Genomic DNA, 18,218 nt, shown 5'->3' with positions numbered 1-18,218 from the left:
CCGATCAATTAATCGTGGAGAAAGAAGTTGAGGTACCAATGGATGAGGAATCCATAAATAGTGAATCTTCCAATTCAGTGCAGTTACAACAACCCAACTCAACTACAAGTGATCTACAAGGACAACCTCCTTTAAACAAGAATCATTCATCTGAGCAACAGCAGGAGCAACGAAACGAGACACAACCATCGAATGCTATACCTAAGTATTATAACAAATATCATTACGGCCCTTTTATAGTATTCGTAGAATCGACCGCGGACAAGAACATAGGTCAGTTACATCCTATGGCGCTTGGGCGACGGTTTTATGAGCAAGATTTAAATGTTAAATCGATTCAAAGAAAAGACAGAAATAGGATTCAAGTTACTTTTCATTCAGCTACTCAAGCTAACGCGTTCTTACGCAATCCAATATTGGAATCATTAAAAATCAAGGCATACATCCCTTCGTCAAACGTTCTCCGTGTAGGTATAGGCCCTAATACGAGATGTAGATAAGAACTTTTCAAATGATGACATTCTCCACAATTTGAAAACTCCATTACCTATTAAGGCAGTCCAACGTCTTAATCAAAAGGTACAGAATGACCACACAGAGTTTCTACCCACAGGATCTGTAAAGATCATTTTTCGTGCATAATCTCTCCCACACCAAGTGGCGTTACATAAAGTGTTTTTGGATGTCGAACCATTTGTCTTTTCCCCTATTCGATGTAGAAAATGTCAGAGATATGGACACACGGAGAAACAATGTCAGGCGAAAAATCACAGATGTGGTAAATGCTCTCAATTGCATGCCACCAACCAGTGTACGGAACAATTTATCCAGTATGGTTATTGTAAAAGGGAGCATTTAACAGGATCTGATGAATGTCCGGAACAACGATATCAAGTTATAATGAGTACTGAACACATCTCCTTTACTGAGGCAAAATCTAAAATAGCTCTTCTCGTTTATTATCCAGATCAATACCCTACACAGTTTCCTCGATTATCATAGGAGAGTAGGTCTCCTCCTTCAGAAAATCCGCCTAAACGGAACTTCACGCAGGTAGTAATGCAGTCTCAGCCTCCTACATCTGAGCTAGGATATGATAGAAAAGGTTATTTATCTATCATTCGTAATGAGCACATCCCTCCAGAAAGGATTTCTTCTAATCCGAGTATGTCAGCAACAAATGGGACAGTGCAACCTAATACTTCCTCCTTCCAACATCCAGTTCAGAGAGATACGTCGGCCCTACAGGCCCCATTATTCGCCCAAACGAAGCAACATCTTCAAAAAGAAATTCAGCGCATCATCTTAATGCTAATTCAAATCTTGAGGAATGAGCCTCAACTCAGTCCTGTTATTTATAAATTGCGGAATCATATAGCTGATATTCTAACTGTTTATAATCAACATTCTTCAATAGAATGTTAGAAGTGCAATTCCTAAACGGCACGAATTTCAATTGCTAATCAAAGAATACCAGGCAAATTTCATAATGTTACAAGAAACTTGGTTTACTTCGCATTCTCATTTTCAGATATCAGGTTATCAAATACTAAGACATGATGGTGATGGTTACGATGGCGTAGCTATATGTATTCAGAATTCACTAAGTTATACTCCTCTAGCAATTAATAATGCAATACATCGAACTTATGTTATAGGACTCATTTACAATAATCTTTATTTTATCAAGTTATATTCTCCCCCACACATATATATTACGAAAGGTCGAAGGTCGCATTTTTTTCTCGCAATTCGACCAAGTCCAATATGTTTTTGTTTTTGGAGACTTCAGTTGTCACCATACTGACTGGGGAGGCTCAGTGGATACGTCAAAAGGATCTAACTTGCTATTAATGTCCAATCAACATAATTTTACAATTATTAATGACGGGTCTCCCCCAGGTTCCCCCTCCCAGTGCAGTACTCACATGGTCCCATCCACCACATGGCATACCTTAGCTGATACCCATACTAGTGATCATTCTCCTATTCTTATCACTTATTGTCTTAGTAAATCTATTAATTCACTGCAAAAAACGGATCACGTTAGTAATATACGTTCCTACAAAAAATGTAATAATCAGACATATCGCGAATACGTCACACATATATTACAGCAAGAACGCGGTAACACGATAACATTTCCTACCCTCCTCGCCTTTTTGACTCAATACCTAAATACTTATCACCCATGTAAACCGATCAAGACAACTAATCCTTTACCATCTCAATTAATAAAATGGTGGGATAAGGAATGCCATGAACTAATTTATCGGTGTAAAATATTATTCCAACATTATCGTCAATCTATGACTCAAGATAATTATTTGCAATTAAAAAAACACATTGCTAAAACCAAACTCATTTTTAACACTAAAAAGCGCAATGCTTGGAGAATGTTTCTATCATCATTAACGTCACATATCCCTCCCTCTCAGTTATGGAATTCAATACGTATGATAACAAGAACTTTTCAGCGTCAGTCCCAGTATTCGTTTTCCAGAACCGTGCTAACTGAGTTTCTTCAATCAATCACCCCTGATTATACCCTACCCCCTTTTATTTCACCAGTAGCACCAGCACATCATCATTTCTCCATATTAATGCAACCTATAACCTTTCACGAACTTCAAACGGTGATATCAACGACAAATAGTTCCTCGCCTGGACCGGATGCGATAACATATAATATGATCAGACTACTTCCTTCACAGGCTCAACTTATCCTCCGGTATTGTAATGATATTCTATATCCAGTTCACATCCCCATGCAATGGAACAACTTTTTGGTAAAACCTATATTAAAACCTTAAAAAAAACCTGATGTTCCAGAACATTTCCGTGGTATTGTTTTAAGTTCGTGTATTCGTAAAACATTTTGTAAAATTATACTTAGACGATTAATATAGGTATTATATTATTATAATCTTTTCCGTAAGTACCAATTTGCCTTTATAAAGGGGCGTAGTACGCATGATTCAGTTACCATATTCATCCTTGATATATTGTTAGCCTGGTAGAGAAAACAATCTACCATAGCTATATTCCTAGATATAAAAGGTGCTTATGACTCTGTTTTACTACATATATTATGGGAAAAATTATCTATGACCGGCTTTCCCTTTAACTTCATCTCCATTTTGCATCAATTATTTACAAATCGTACAATCACCCTAAAATCTGCACAGTATCAATTTCCTAGTCGCCAGACGTCTCATGGATTACCCCAGAGTTCAATATTAAGTGGAGTATTATTTGCATTATATAAGCGAGAATTGGAATCCATAATAACTCCTTTAGTGTGAGTTTTGGCCTTTGCAGATTATTTTGTGTTTTATTTTTCTCATACCGACATAGATGAATGCCGGAAAACTATTTTACAGGTTATGAGCAAAGCTTTTCAGTGGTTAACTACTCACACAGCTATGATTTTTACTTCTAAACGTGTTTTTGATAAAAGTCCAATAAGTTTTGACCGATATAGCATTCCATTTACAAATCAGCATACCTATTTATTTGAATATACTTTGGATGAGGTAGTTATCCCAAAAGATGGCAAGTGCAAATACTTAGGTGTGAGATTTGAAAGTAATTTGCACTGGAAGGGTCATGTTGACGACATTGTTGGGAAAGCATACAGATTGTTACATGTCATAATGAGGCTACTTAAAGGATGCAACAAAGAATTAAAAGAAAAAAGTTACTTGAGTATGGTTCGTCCATTATTGGAATATGCGAACAGTGTTTGGGATCCTCACCAAGAATACCTAATAAAAGAAATAGATAGTGTGCAGAGGAAAGCAGCAAGATTTGTACCAGGGGATTTCAGGAGAAAGAGTAGTGTAGTGTATCAGAAATGTTAAAGGAACTCGGGTGGGAAACTTTAAGTAAGAGAAGAGAGAAAACTAGACTTATAGGATTATATAGAACCTATACAAGAGAAGAAGCATGGGGAGATATCCGTGAGAGGCTTCAGTTGGAAAATAATTATATTGGCAGGACTGACCACAAATATAAAATTAGAAGGAATTTTAGCAGAAGCGATTGGGGTAAATTTTCATTCATTGGGAAGGGTGTGAAGGAGTGGAACAGTTTACCAGGGGTAGTGTTTGATCCTTTTCCAAAATCTGTACAGATATTCAAGAAGAGAATAAACAGCAACAGAGAAAATAAATGAAATGTTAGAGGGCATTCGACCAGTGCAGGTTATTGTAAATTAAAAAATGTGTGTGAATAAATTAATTCCATCCTCTGGTCTAAGGAGTTTGGACAGCCAAAGTAGGGGACTGCCTGTAGAGGTGAAGTACAGTGGGGACTTCGAGGGCCCTGGGACTGCTATGGTAGCTGTGAAGGCCCTTCAGGAACTCTGAAAAGTGGTGGCAAAAGGGGCTCTGGTTAAAACGCAGCAGGTCGTTATGCTACTTAGGTTCCAGAACGGGTAAAAAAAAAATTAAGTAAATAAATGCAATGTAAATAAATCTTATACCAGTTGTAATAGTTGTGTAACTATTCCAATGTCTTACCTAGGGTCAGGTTCTCCCTAAGTGCGGGAGAAGTGGACATCATTGCATACTTTATTTATTTGTTAATTTAAAATGTTATGAAATGTTATTTTTTGCCATAAATAATAGAAAACATAAATTAACTCTGTACGAAATCACCAGGAAAACAATTGAAATATTTTGCAAATAAAGCATGATCAAAATTATAGGTTTTTGCTTAGTGTGTCAGGATATCCCTAACTTACCTCACCAGAACGTTCCCAGTCTAGCTCCATAATGCGGCAACAGAAGGCAGAACAGGACTACACTGATTTTCAAGCTTGATAAGGCAGTGTACCAAGAGACATTGTTGTGCTCACATTGGAAATTGTTACAATATAGTGGTGCTTTTGTGAACACACGTGTGTGTGGTAGGTGGAGCAATGAGCCAACATGAAATGTTGCAATAAACTGGGCAGAGTCACTGAACAAACTTCGTTAAGCTTTGTACTCATAGGCTCAAGTCTCGTCATTGATGATGATCCTGGATGTGAATGATGGATCATCCGTGGGGCGTTTACAGAGATCTTGACACACCAACTATACGACAGACCGAAAAAGGTCTGCAGTGATGGTGATTGTTCTACAATGATCCTCGTGCAGAAGTTCCCAAAATCATTCCATGACAGTCATGGAAGGTCTTCCAGATTGCTCCTCATCTTCAAGGGATATTCTTCAACCTGTGCCACTCGAAACATTATGAACGACACATTACTCCACAGACAATTCGGAACATACAACATATTACATGTAACTAATGTCATGATCAGACCCGTATTGAAATTTGCTATAAATGCTTACAATATAGTGATTATTTTAATCCACCTATTCAATACAAATTGTCAAATCATAGTTGTTTTTAAATAATTTGCATTGGAGATCACAATTATTAACCAAATTCTCAATATCGGAAGTTACTGTGTTCCAGAAATCAATGGATTTTAGAAAAATTGGCTCCTATATTTTAACCTTCAGTTTATATTTATGACTCAAATTTAAACCCATATTACAGTGAAAACAATTTTAGCCAAATTTTCAAATTGTAGTTACTATGTTTGGGATGTCAATGTATTTTAGAATTAAGGGTTACTCCAATTCAACATTGTAATTGTGAAAACAATTTTAACCAAAAAAATTTTAAATTGTAGTTACTATGTTTTGGACGTCAATGTATTTTAGAATTAAGGGTTACTTCAATTCAACATTGTAATTCATATTGTCATACTTTTAATGTGTACATATTTCCTATGTTTTTACATATTATTACTATAACATGGATTTATACTCAAGCAAAAAAATTTGTAAAAACAATCCAAATATGACAGGTCTTAACCTTGAGACAATTATGTAGGCTGAAGATGCTTGTAAATAAAGCGAAACATGTCCCTGTAAATTCGTATGAACTAGCAACACAAAACAATTTGTATTGAATAGGTGGATTAAAATAATCACTATATTGTAAGCATTTATATACCACATAGTCGAACAGCTCATCTCCTTACTCCCAAGTCTTCCGAGCCCAAAGTTTGCAACACTTTTCATCTTTGGTGGGAAAACACACAGAACAAATTTTGATGCCTACTTTTGAATCTTTTACAATTATCATATCAAGTAGTCCCATACACTGGAATCATACACTAATTGGGGGCTTACCAGAGACTTATAATCCCTCTCCTTTGGATCCTGACTACAACCACTAAATACCCTCTAACTTTTATTTATGACCTCAATAATATGATTACCCTTTTGTTAACACTTAATTACTTATGGGTACCCCATCGACACAATCATTAAAACTGAAAGTACTTTTTCTCCTGGTGAAATATACAACCTGACTCCCTTGGCTGCTATCCACCTCGCAACATTGTTGGGGTTGTCTCTGTAACTTATTTACTACTCTATGCAGTATAGCATTATCTGCAAAAAGCCTTCATTTATAACCATAAGAAAATATAAAGGTCTAATAATATATCCCTGCAGGACTCCCCCCCCAACCCACACTTAATCGTTACAGGATGTCACACTGTGTTTAACTTTCGTGACACTCTCTTTTTCATGTCCTGCTAATGGTGACAAAAATCTTAGGGAGTTTGATAGTCACAGTTATATGCAAGCATTAACACAAAATGCTTTTTTAAAAACTTGGGAACAAATATGCAAATCAGTAGATTTGTCACAAAGTAAATCTTGAGGTAAATACAAGAATTTGAGAATAGAAAACCCATGTCCCTGCCACAATTTTATCAGTCACTACTGATCTGCATTTAGGGGAGTCGCCCAGGTGGCAGATTCCCTATCTGTTGTTTTCCTAGCCTTTTCTTAAATGATTGCAAAGAAATTGGGAATTTATTGAACATCTCCCTTGGTAAGTTATTCCAATCCCTAACTCCCCTTCCTATAAACGAATATTTGCCCCAATTTGTCTTCTTCAATTCCAACTTTATCTTCATATTGTGATCGTTCCTACTTTTAAAGACACCACTCAAACTTATTCATCTACAAATGTCATTCCACGCCGTCTCTCCACTTACAGCTCAGAACATACCACTTATATTCAATAACACTTGAATGTTTTATTATTCATCCACCTATTCAATACATTACAATTTTATAAAAACTAAAACTCTCAACGTAAGCTAACATCTCAGAGGTCGAAGGGAACTCATCATATATTTGGCTAACCACCGAATGACAACAACGTTCCCTTCCAACTAATACGCTCACTTTAAGACGCCCAACAGCAAAGAGCCATACCCATTACAAACTCTCACCACATCAAAGAAGATGGTCTAATGACGCCTACAAAGACTTCAATATAGCCTACGGCACCAACATTTCCAACTACTATTATCTCAAAAGGAACTAAACCATATGAAAATTCTCCAATATTTATAAGCAAATAAATGAAAATCAATATTTTATAACTTCAAGAACCAACGACCATTACCATTGCTCAACTTTCCATAAGTTTTTAACAATACGCCATCTGACAACTAAATGGAATGAGTTTTCTGATTTTTATCTCTGTTGTAATACATTTAGTATGTCATAATCGTCAAATAATTATCATGTTTTTAGACTCCAATATTATAACAAATATTGTCAAAGAACATCATACTTCATTTTATATTGAAATAGTATTTAACAATCTCCTATACATTTTAAATGACATAGTTTTTAACAGCATTCATAAATTATTTCCAATCAGGTACCTGATCTATCCTAAGGTGAAAAATGTGACTGATGATCCCTACTATTGATAGGCGAAACATGTACCATATAATATATTAATATCATGTTAATAATTTTGATAAGAACAATGTCCTAATTTTTAAAAATTGTAATGTATTGAATAGGTGGATGAACAATAAAACATTCAAGTGTTATTTAATACAAATATTTTCAATACGGACCCAATAATGAATTTTATCACATGTAACATATCGCTTAGTCGAGCAGCTCGTCTCCTTTCTCCCTAGTCTTCCCAGCCCAAACTTTGCAACATTTTTGTAAAGCTACTCTTTTGTCGGAAATCACCCAGAACAAATCGAGCTGCTCTTCTTTGGTTTTTCCCAGTTATTGAATCAAGTAATTCTGGTGAGGGTCCCATACACTGGAACCATAGTCTAGTTGGGGTCTTACCAGAGACTTACATGCCCTCTCCTTTACATCCTTAACTTACTACAACCCCAAACACCCTCATAACCATGTGCAAAGATCTGTACCCTTTATTAACAATCATATTTATGTGATCACCCCAATGAAGATCTTTCCTTATATTAACACCTATATACTTGCAATTATCCCCAAAAGGAACTTTCACCCCCATCAATGCAGTAATAAAAACTGAGAAGACTTTTCCTATTTGTGAAACTCACAACCTGACTTTTATCCCCGTTTATCATCATACCATTGCCTACCGTCCATCTCACAATATTATCAAGGTCATTTTGCAGTTGCTCACTATCTTGTAACTTATTTATTACTCTGTACAGAATAACATCATCTGCAAAAAGCCTTATCTCTGATTCGACTTCTTTACACATATCATTGATATATATAAGAAAACATAAAGGTCCAGTAATACTGGCTTGAGGAATTCCCCTCTTAATTATTACAGGGACAGATAAAGCTTCACCTACTCTAATTCTCTGAGTTCTGTTTTCTAGAAACAGAGCCACCTATCCAGTCACTCTTTGTCAAGTCCAATTGCACTCATTTTTGCCAGTAGTCTCTCATGATCTACCCTATCAAATGCCTTAGACAGGTAAATCGTGATACCAGTCCAACTGACCTCCTGAATCCAGAATATTTGCTATACCTTGCTGGAATCCTACAAGTTGGGCTTCAGTGGAATAGCCTTTCCTAAACCCAAACTTCCTTCTATCAAATCAGTTATTAATTTCACAAACATGTCTAATATAATCAGAAAGAATGCTTTCCCAAAGCTTACATGCAATGCATGTCAAACTGACTGGCCTGTAATTTTCAGCTTTATGCCTATCACCCTTTCCTTTATATATAGGGGCTACTATAGCAACTCTCCATTCATTTGGTAAAGTTCCTTCATGTAAACAAAAATCAAACAAGTACTTCAGATATGGTACTATATCCCAACCCATTGTCTTTAGTATATCCCCCGAAACCTTATCAATTCCAGCTGCTTTTCTAGTTTTCATCTTTTGTATCTTAATGTAAATGTAATTGCCGTCATAGGTAAATTTTAATACTTCTTTAGCATTAGTCACCTCCTCTATGGGACATTATCCTTGTAACCAACAATCTTTACATACTGCTGACTGAATACTTCTGCCTTTTGAAGATCCTCGCATACACACTTCCCTTGTTCATTAATGATTCCTGGAATATCCTTCTTGGAACCTGTTTCTGCCTTAAAGTACCTATACATACCCTTCCATTTTTCACTAAAATTTGTATGACTGCCAATTATGCTTGCCATCATGTTATCCTTAGCTGACTTCTTTGCTAGATTCAATTTCCCAGTAAGTTCCTTCAACTTCTCCTTACTTCCACAGCCATTTCTAACTCTATTTCTTTCCAACCTGCACCTCCTTCTTAGCCTCTTTACTTCTCTGTTATAATATAGTGGGTCTTTACCATTCCTTACCACCTTTAAAGGTACAAACCTATTTTCACATTCCTCAACAATTGCTTTAAAGCCATCCCAGAGTCTGTTTACACTTTTATTTATCGTTTTCCACTGATTATAGTTACTTATTAAAAACTCCCTCATGCCTGTTTTATCAGCCATATGGTACTACCTAATAGTCCTAATTTTAATATCTTCCTGTCCAACTTGTTGGCTGAACGGTCAGCATACTGGCCTTCGGTTCAGAGGGTCCCTGGTTCAATTCCTGGCTGGGACGGGGATTTTAACCTTAATTGGTTAATTCCAATGGCACGGGTACTGGGTGTATGTGTTGTCTTCATCATCATTTCATCCTCATCACAACGCGCAGGTCGCCTACGGGAGTCAAGTAGAAAGACCTGCACCTGGCGAGCCGAACCCGTCCTGGGATATCCCGGCACTAAAAGCTATACAACATTTCATTTCAATATCTTCCTTTCTGTCACATTTATTTTTAATTACTACAAAATCAGCTTCGTGATCACTAATACCATCTATTACTTCAGTTTCTCTATAGAGCTCATCTGGTTTTACCAGCACCATATCCAGAATATTCTTCCCTCTAGTTGGTTCCATCACTTTCTGAATCATATGCCCTTCCCATATTAACTTATTTGCCATTTGTTGGTCATGCTTCCTGTCGTTTTCATTACCTTCCCAATTGACATTTTGTAAATTGAGATCACCTGCTACAATCACGTTCCTTTCCTTATCATTTCCCACATAGCTGATTATCTTATCAAATAATTCTGAATCAGCATCTGCACTACCCTTTCCCAGTCTGTACACTCCAAAGACATCAAGTTGCCTATTATCTTTAGAGATGAGCTCTATTCCTAGAATGTTGTGCTTGTCATCTTTAACTTTTTCGTAGCTTACAAATTCTTCTTTCACGAGAATGAATACTCCCCTCCTACCATTCCTATCCTATCTTGAACACTATTGGTGGGGAGGGTTTTAAGAAAAGGCTAGGAAAACAACAGATAGGGAATCTGCCACCTGGGCGACTGCCCTAAATGTAAATCAGGATTGATTGATTGATTGATTGATTGATTGATTGATTGATTGATTGATTGATTGATTGATTGATTGATTGATTGATTGACTGACTGATTGATTGATTTCAATATAGACTAGAATATCACAATGTTTAACACCAATACCAAAAGAGCTAGCAAGTTATATATAAATAATTACAGTCAAAAATAAAAAAGGGAATAATGGAAATTTAATACAAAGTCCAAGGAAAGAAATAATGATGTTGACTACAAGGATTTAAGAAAGGATTATTTGGTTTTACACAAAATCCTTTCACAGACTCCCTCAAGATAGGTTAATTATCCTGTCAATTGTGACAAATACCGTTAATACAAATATGCTATTGCACACATAATTACAAAAATGGGCTGATAATAATTCAATCCATTAACTTTAAAAATACAATTAATAACCAGTAATACTCAAAAGCCTATTGTTCCCATGATTAGCAAATGAGAAAAAAAAAATCTAAATAATTTTGTTAATTATAGAAAACAAGCAGATTACAGTAAGCACCTACTCTGATTCTTTGAGTTCTATTTTCAATCACTTTTTGGTCTAGTGCAATAGCCCTCAGCAGTCTCCTGAATCATCCACCTCCCCCATCAAGAGCTTCTCCCCATTGTGCTCTTAACCAGTCACTTCCACACTGAATGACATTGTAAGTGTCCTAGAAGCAGCTCTTGTTGCATGTAACTCCTTTCTGTCTGTCGCCAGGTAAGCACACCTTTCACCACAAGCAACTCGGTCAGACCCATTGCTCTGCGAAACATTCCAGTGCCAACAACAGATGCATCGAACTGCGTCGTCAGCGGCTGGGGACTTACGAGAGAGGTAAGGAATGTCTTCTTAACACACGTAAGAGAAAAGTTCTCAGGCAGTAGTGTCAGCCTCCAGATTACCAGATTGCAGATTCAAACCCTCCTTTCGACACACCATGTACAATGATCTGTGCTGACTCGTTTGGTGTTCACCTGACAAAATTCACTGAAACTCAGCCTTAAAATCTGTCTCTCTGCTATCTGTTAGAGGACAACACTTCATCAAAACTGACCAGCAGGCAGCCCAAGTGCTGTCTAATAAAATGCCTGCACACCATAGCTGAGGCCAGTAGTGGCGATTGGGGGAGGGGGGGCAAAACAATGTACAGACAACAAAAAGGGTGAGATAATGCTACAAAATAGTTATGTTTGTTAGAGGTAAACGTTGATAGCTTACCAACTTAGGTGCGGTAATAACAGTTTTTTGACATTTTGATCCCGTACAATAAAACTTTCACCAAAGAAACAATATTACAAACTATCAAGATATCAGTGCTTCGCTACGGCTTTAAAATGAAAGTTATTATTCAAAGTTTTACATTTTGGAGAGTCCACTGTCAGCTGAGCACGTAAAATACGTCCTCAATCCGTACTTCAAATGGTTTTGGGGAAATGATTATTTATTTTATAATCTATGACTCACTTGAACCCCGTGCAGAAGAATTTGTATGTCATAAACCATATCTGAATTAACATCTAGGACGTAAAAGCGACCAACCTGTGAAATGTTAATTCTGTACATCGAACAGTAATGGAGGAATGGATACTTTTTAAGGGGTGAATGTTTTGAAATATTTATGAACATCTAGGGTATAGAAAACCACCCTTCATAAAAAAGAGTTATGTTCATACGTGAAACGGTTTTGAAACAATGGACATTGTGTTTTTGAGAGTCAACTACTATCTAAACCTCTTACGAGAGAAATGTTTTGAAGTATATGGTATTTTACATCTACGACATAAAAAAAGACCATTCTTGTAAAATTACAACTTTGTACGCCAAATGGTTTTGGAGGGTGAATAATTTAGTTTATAAAAAAACTCGTGTCCTCATACCGAGGTGGTGCAGCTCTTTTCAGGCACACCCCCACTGGAGGTGAACTGCATGTACCATTTCAACCACATACCAGCCCTCCTGCCATTCTTAAATTTCTGGCAGTACCAGGAATCGAACCCGGGCCCCCGAGGACGGCAGCTAATAACACTAACCGTTACGCTACGGAGGCGGACATTTAGTTTATGAAACTAACCTTGTTTGACACTTTAGCGGTGGAATGTTTAAAAATATTTCCTATTTCACACCTAGGATTTAAAATATATACCGCTATATGGAATTTTGTCTTCATACATTAAACCGTTTCAGAGGAAGAAATTAATATATTTGTTTTCTGATCTTAACCCCCATTTAACTCTCTGAGGGGTTAAATTTGTTTCAAACCTTCTGTTATTTAACACCTAGGATACCATTTGACATTTTAATTTCGTAATTCAAACGTATATTTTTGTCATCAATCCTCATCCCCTAGTCAAAATCCCTTAGGAGAGTATTGTTTAAGTCCACTTCTTATTCATACCCTCATAAAAAGAATTCAACTTTTGTACCCCCCTTGATTCCCTCCCCCCAAAGAAATTTATCTTTATTTTTAAAGGAGATTCCAAATACCAATTTTCACATCCATAATATCATTAATTTTTGTAATATAAGTACCCTCATACAAAGCATTAAACTCATTTTTCAATTCATTTACCCACCCTTAATTGGATTTTCCAAAAGAAATGTTTTAATTTATTTTTAAAGGAGATCCCAAATGCCAATTTTCATGACTGTAACATCTTCAGTTTTTGAGACATAAGTATCCACATAGAAGGTATTCAACTGTATTTTTTTACCTTTCTTCACCCCCAGTTAACAGGATTTTCTAAAAACAAAAAAATACATGTTCCTCTTTTGTTTTAAGTAGAGACTAAATTCCAATTTTCATGTCTTTGAACTGTTAGTTTTTGAGATTAAGACACACTTATTTTTAAAATTCACTCCCATTTTCACCGCCTTAGGGAAGGAATTCCAAAAATCCTCCCATAGTGAGCAGCTACATTGTAATATGAATGTATCCCCAAAATTGCATTTCTTTATGTTCAGTAGTGTTGGCTTGGTGATGATGAATCAGTCAGTCAGGACAAGTTATTTTATATATGTATATGGATAAGTAATTTAGTATTTGGCTACACTCTAAGAAACTAACAGACACTAAAGAGACTGCCAGACTGACGAATGTGCAAGTGGGTGAATCATACCTCAGTGTCCATGACCTTGTCAAGAAAATGTATCCCTGCTACCCTTCCTCACAGCACATGCTAAGTCTCCACCACTTGCTGTGGTGCTTGGTAATTACAGGTAATCAAGGGAAGAATTAACTGATAAGACAACAGGGCTTGTACAAATTGCTTTTATTTAATTTATTTATTTAATACACTAATTCCTGGTTTTAGCTGGCTAAAATGAAATTATTATTTCCACCTCCATAGCATAACAGTTAGCGCTTTTAGCTGCCGTCCTTGGGGCCCCGGGTTTGATTCCCGGTACTGCCAGACATTTAAGAATGCCAGGAGGGCTGGTATGTCACCTCCATTGGGGGTGTACCTGAAAAGAGCTGTACCATCTCAGGACTGACACGAGTTTGCATCATCATTATTATTATTATTAATGGAACAAATTAAGTCATACTGAGTGCATTAACTTGAGGGTGAGTGAAATTGCTGAGTGGACAACTACATGGATGACACCTTTGTTGATTCTGAACCTGTTTGAGGAAAGATGCAGCATAGGATAAACAGAATGATAGGTCAATGTAGGAAGAGAGAGCAACAGTAAGTGAACTCATGTCATACCGAGGTGATGCAGCTCTTTGTTTTAGGCACACCCTGAAACGGAAGTGGGCTGCATGTACCATTTCAACCATGTACCAGCCCTCCTCATGGCTTTGCTGGCGAGACCTAGTGTTTACAGTGCACTGTGTCTTCAGCAATTTTGTTACTTTCGTTGACCTGTTTCAGTCTTATCCTTGCCTTTGACAATATGAAAGTGATCGAGCTATGAGCGATGCTAGTAATACCATTCCTTATGCAGCCAGTCCCTGTTATGAATGGTGTGAAAATATTACTCGTATGGTTGGATAGTGCAATCATTTCAGTGAGCTTCACGGACTGATATGTAATAGCAACTTCTGGCTTAGTGAGGAAAGCAACGGGAAAGTAACTCACTCCTCATTTTCCTAGTATGCCTCGTCAGTGATGCCTACACCATCTATGACAGCTAATGGTGGAGCTGTTGAGGATCCAACCAGCTTTCAGGCTGAAAACTGAGCATACGTACATACCAGTCCTCCTGCAAAATCTCTGGCAGTACCAGGAGTTGAATCCAGGCCTCCGAGAACGGCAGCTAAATCGCTAACCGTTATGCTACAGAGGTCAACAGAGGGAGCAACAGAAGAAGGGGACACATATGATCTCCATATCTTCAACATAGCCATCTTGAAGCTATTCCATTTCTTCTACATTCTCCAATGAGCTCATATCTGTTTACCAGCTTCATCAAGAGGGCAGGTGGGCTGAGCAACCATCTTGACAGGTCTTCAGTCCTGATGTCCAGGACTACTTGATATGAGAACTGGAAAAGATCCAAAGCACCGATTTGTTCTGGCTGATTTCTGACAAAGATGGAGACAAGGAAAAGGTAGATGATTACCACCCAGTTTTGATAACATCAGGAGTTTGTAAATATATGGAACTATAGTTTTTAAATGTATGTTGGATTTTCTCAAGCAGAGAAACCTGTCGAACTCAAACGAGCATGGCTTCATTCCGGGAAAATCTTTCACAACATGTTTAACAAAAGTCATTGGCAGTTCTCTTTGGAGCAGACGGATGTCTCACAAATAGACTGTGTGACTCTGGACTGGAACAAAGCTTCTGACCAGGTGTCACATTAAAGACTTCTGTTAAAACTTAACAACTATAGCATTCAGGGTAAACGACCACATTTTCAAGTAAGGTCGTTCATATTTAACATTCCAGAAACATTGTTTGCAAGAACTGTTAAACTACCTCATTAAATATGTGTATATTTGTTCTCGAGTGTTTTTTGAACGGTTCATAAAGGAACTTCCATTTTAAATACGAAGAGCAACAATGGACATTGTATTCTGTATGAGACATTACGGCAGGCATGTCATATTTCAAGTCATATTTCAATTTAAACATTGAGGACAACAAATTATTTGCAAGAAGTGAGGTCATTTTGTGCAAATAATGTATATACAGTAGAGTCTCGTTAATCCGTACTAATTGGGACCGGAGTCCATTCGGATGATGAAATTTTTGGAACAACTGGAAAATATTTTCTAATAATAATGTTGTTGTTTTTACGTCCCGCAAACTACTTATACAGTTTCCGGAGACGCCTAGATGACAGGATTTTCTCCCGCAGGAGTTCTTTTATGTGCCAGTAAATCTATTTACACGAGGCTGACGTATTTGAGCACCTTCATATACCACGGGACTGAGCCAGGATCAAACCTGCCAAGTTGGGGTCAGAAGGCCAGTGCCTCAACCGTCTGAGGAAAATAGTTTCTACAACACAGTACAGTACATACTGTAATTTGAAATGTCCATTCTTTAGCAGTTACATTAATAAAATACCTATATAATTACAGTAGGGTAGTTAAGAACGACTAAAACTAGGTTAAATCTTGTCTCCTAAAATATGGTAACGGGTTACACTTTTGCATTATGCCCGGGATGCGAAGAGCTGCCACTCTCTCAGTGGTAGCGCTGCAGAACGTGAACACGTGACTCACCGCAGCATGCCACAGTGCTGGGTGATTCTACCTCCTCAGTTAGGCTGGCTTTGTCTCAGCTTACTAGCAGAGCTATACTGTGATAAATTCAATTAAGTTAAGGCTTGAAAATGGCAAGCAAATGAAAGCACAGGTCTTGCACTCTTAAAGAAAAACTTGAAGAGCTGAAACGGTTGAATAAGGGTGACAGTGCATCAAAATTATCTGTCGAGTTTGGTGTTGGAAAAGCTACGATTTCCGACTGAAAGAGAAAGCGTTATAAAATCGAACAGTTCTGTATAGCATCGTCAACAGACATCCTTAAAATCTGCCAAACATCAAAAGTGTCCAGATTCGATATACTTGATGAAGCACTTTATTTATGGTTTTCACAGGAGAGCCAAAAAGGTACTCCATTAAGTGGACCTTTTGTTCAAGAAAAGGCGCATCATTTAAATACATTATTGAATGGAGATGTTTCATTCACTGCCAGTACTGGATGGTTCGACAGATGGAAGAAAAGTCATGGAATACGTCAGTTAACAATAATGGGATAACAGTTATCAGGTGATCATGCTGCTGCAGAAGATTACATCAAGGAATTTAATCACTTGGTATCATCAGGAAATTATTCACCGCAACAAGAGTATAACACCGACGAAACAGGTTTAAATTTCAAGGCCCTTCCCAGTAAAAGCCTTGTGTCTGGGGTGTAGTATCGTGCAACTGGGTTTAAGACGAGCGAGGAACATGTTACTGTATTAGCGTGTAGTAATGCTGCAGGAACAAATAAATTGCCCCTAATGGTTATTGCCAATCAGCAAAACCAATGGCATTTAAAAACTGTAAACATGAACACTCTTCCAGTTTACTACAGAAATCAAAGAAAGGCATGGATGGATGCACAACTTTCCAACAAATGGTTTGAAAAACAGTTTGTTCACTCAGTAAAAAGTTTTAGTGTAAAGAGTGGTTTGCCTGCTCGGGTATTTCTCTTAATTGACAATGCTCCATCGCACCCAGAAGTGAGTGAATTAACTTGCGGTGAAATAAGATCAATTTCCTTGTCTCCTAATGTTACGTCGATATTGCAGCCAATGGACCAGGGCATTCTGCAAAATTTAAAACTTGAGTATAAATGGAAACTTCTCAGGTACGTGATTGAGAATGACAGTTCACTTCTTATTCTTCAAAAACTGAAGAACGTGAATGTAAAGGACATGGTTTACTGGGCAGGAGAGGCATGGGAGGGTGTCAGTGAGCAGTTCATGTGAAAAATGTGGAAGAAATTGTGGCCGAGCCTCGCATTCATCGAGAGTCCAGCTGAAGCGTCTGCAAATATCAATCTCCTTAAAATCATTCAGCAACTTCCTGGGTGTGAGGAAGTCAATGAAAATGACATTAGCGAGTGGAATGAAGCTGACTGTCATCAATTACAAACAGACCAAGAAACTGTCGCTATGGTGGAGAAAGAATCTGTAGTTGATGAGGAACAGAGTGACGATGAAGAAGACCACGGCCGCCTTAGAACTTGCCGTACGCTACGTCGAGCAACATTCCGCTGCTATGCCAACTGATGTGATGTTTATGAGACGCTGGTTTAACACTGCATCTTCGAGTAGGTTCCAATCACGACGGCAAAAGAAACTAACAAACTAACGGACAGTGATTGATGGTTTATGATGTGTAATTATGTTTACATTAAGTTATTCTAGTAAAATATGACTAATAAAATGCAAGTAAATCTTCATTCTATAATATGTTCTTTCTTTTCAATAAGGAGAATTTTTTAACAAATTTAATATTTCAGTTCGGATTAACCGGAGTTTGAAAT

The 18,218-nt window shown here is 37.3% G+C and overlaps 1 protein-coding gene across 1 annotated transcript in view; it reads left to right on the top strand.

The window, feature by feature from the left end:
* LOC136859637 (trypsin alpha-4) overlaps positions 1-18,218 on the top strand; it is a 135,819-nt gene that overhangs the window by 75,932 nt on the left and 41,669 nt on the right. The window contains exon 5 of the mRNA XM_067138707.2: positions 11,446-11,562. Within this exon, the coding sequence (XP_066994808.2) occupies positions 11,446-11,562 (117 nt within the window). The remainder of the gene's footprint in view (positions 1-11,445; positions 11,563-18,218) is intronic.

Source organism: Anabrus simplex, chromosome 1 (genome assembly GCF_040414725.1).
Source record: "Anabrus simplex isolate iqAnaSimp1 chromosome 1, ASM4041472v1, whole genome shotgun sequence".
Taxonomy (NCBI): domain Eukaryota; kingdom Metazoa; phylum Arthropoda; class Insecta; order Orthoptera; family Tettigoniidae; genus Anabrus; species Anabrus simplex.
Note: the sequence above shows the minus strand (reverse complement) of the source record. Positions and strands in the feature narration are given on the sequence as shown.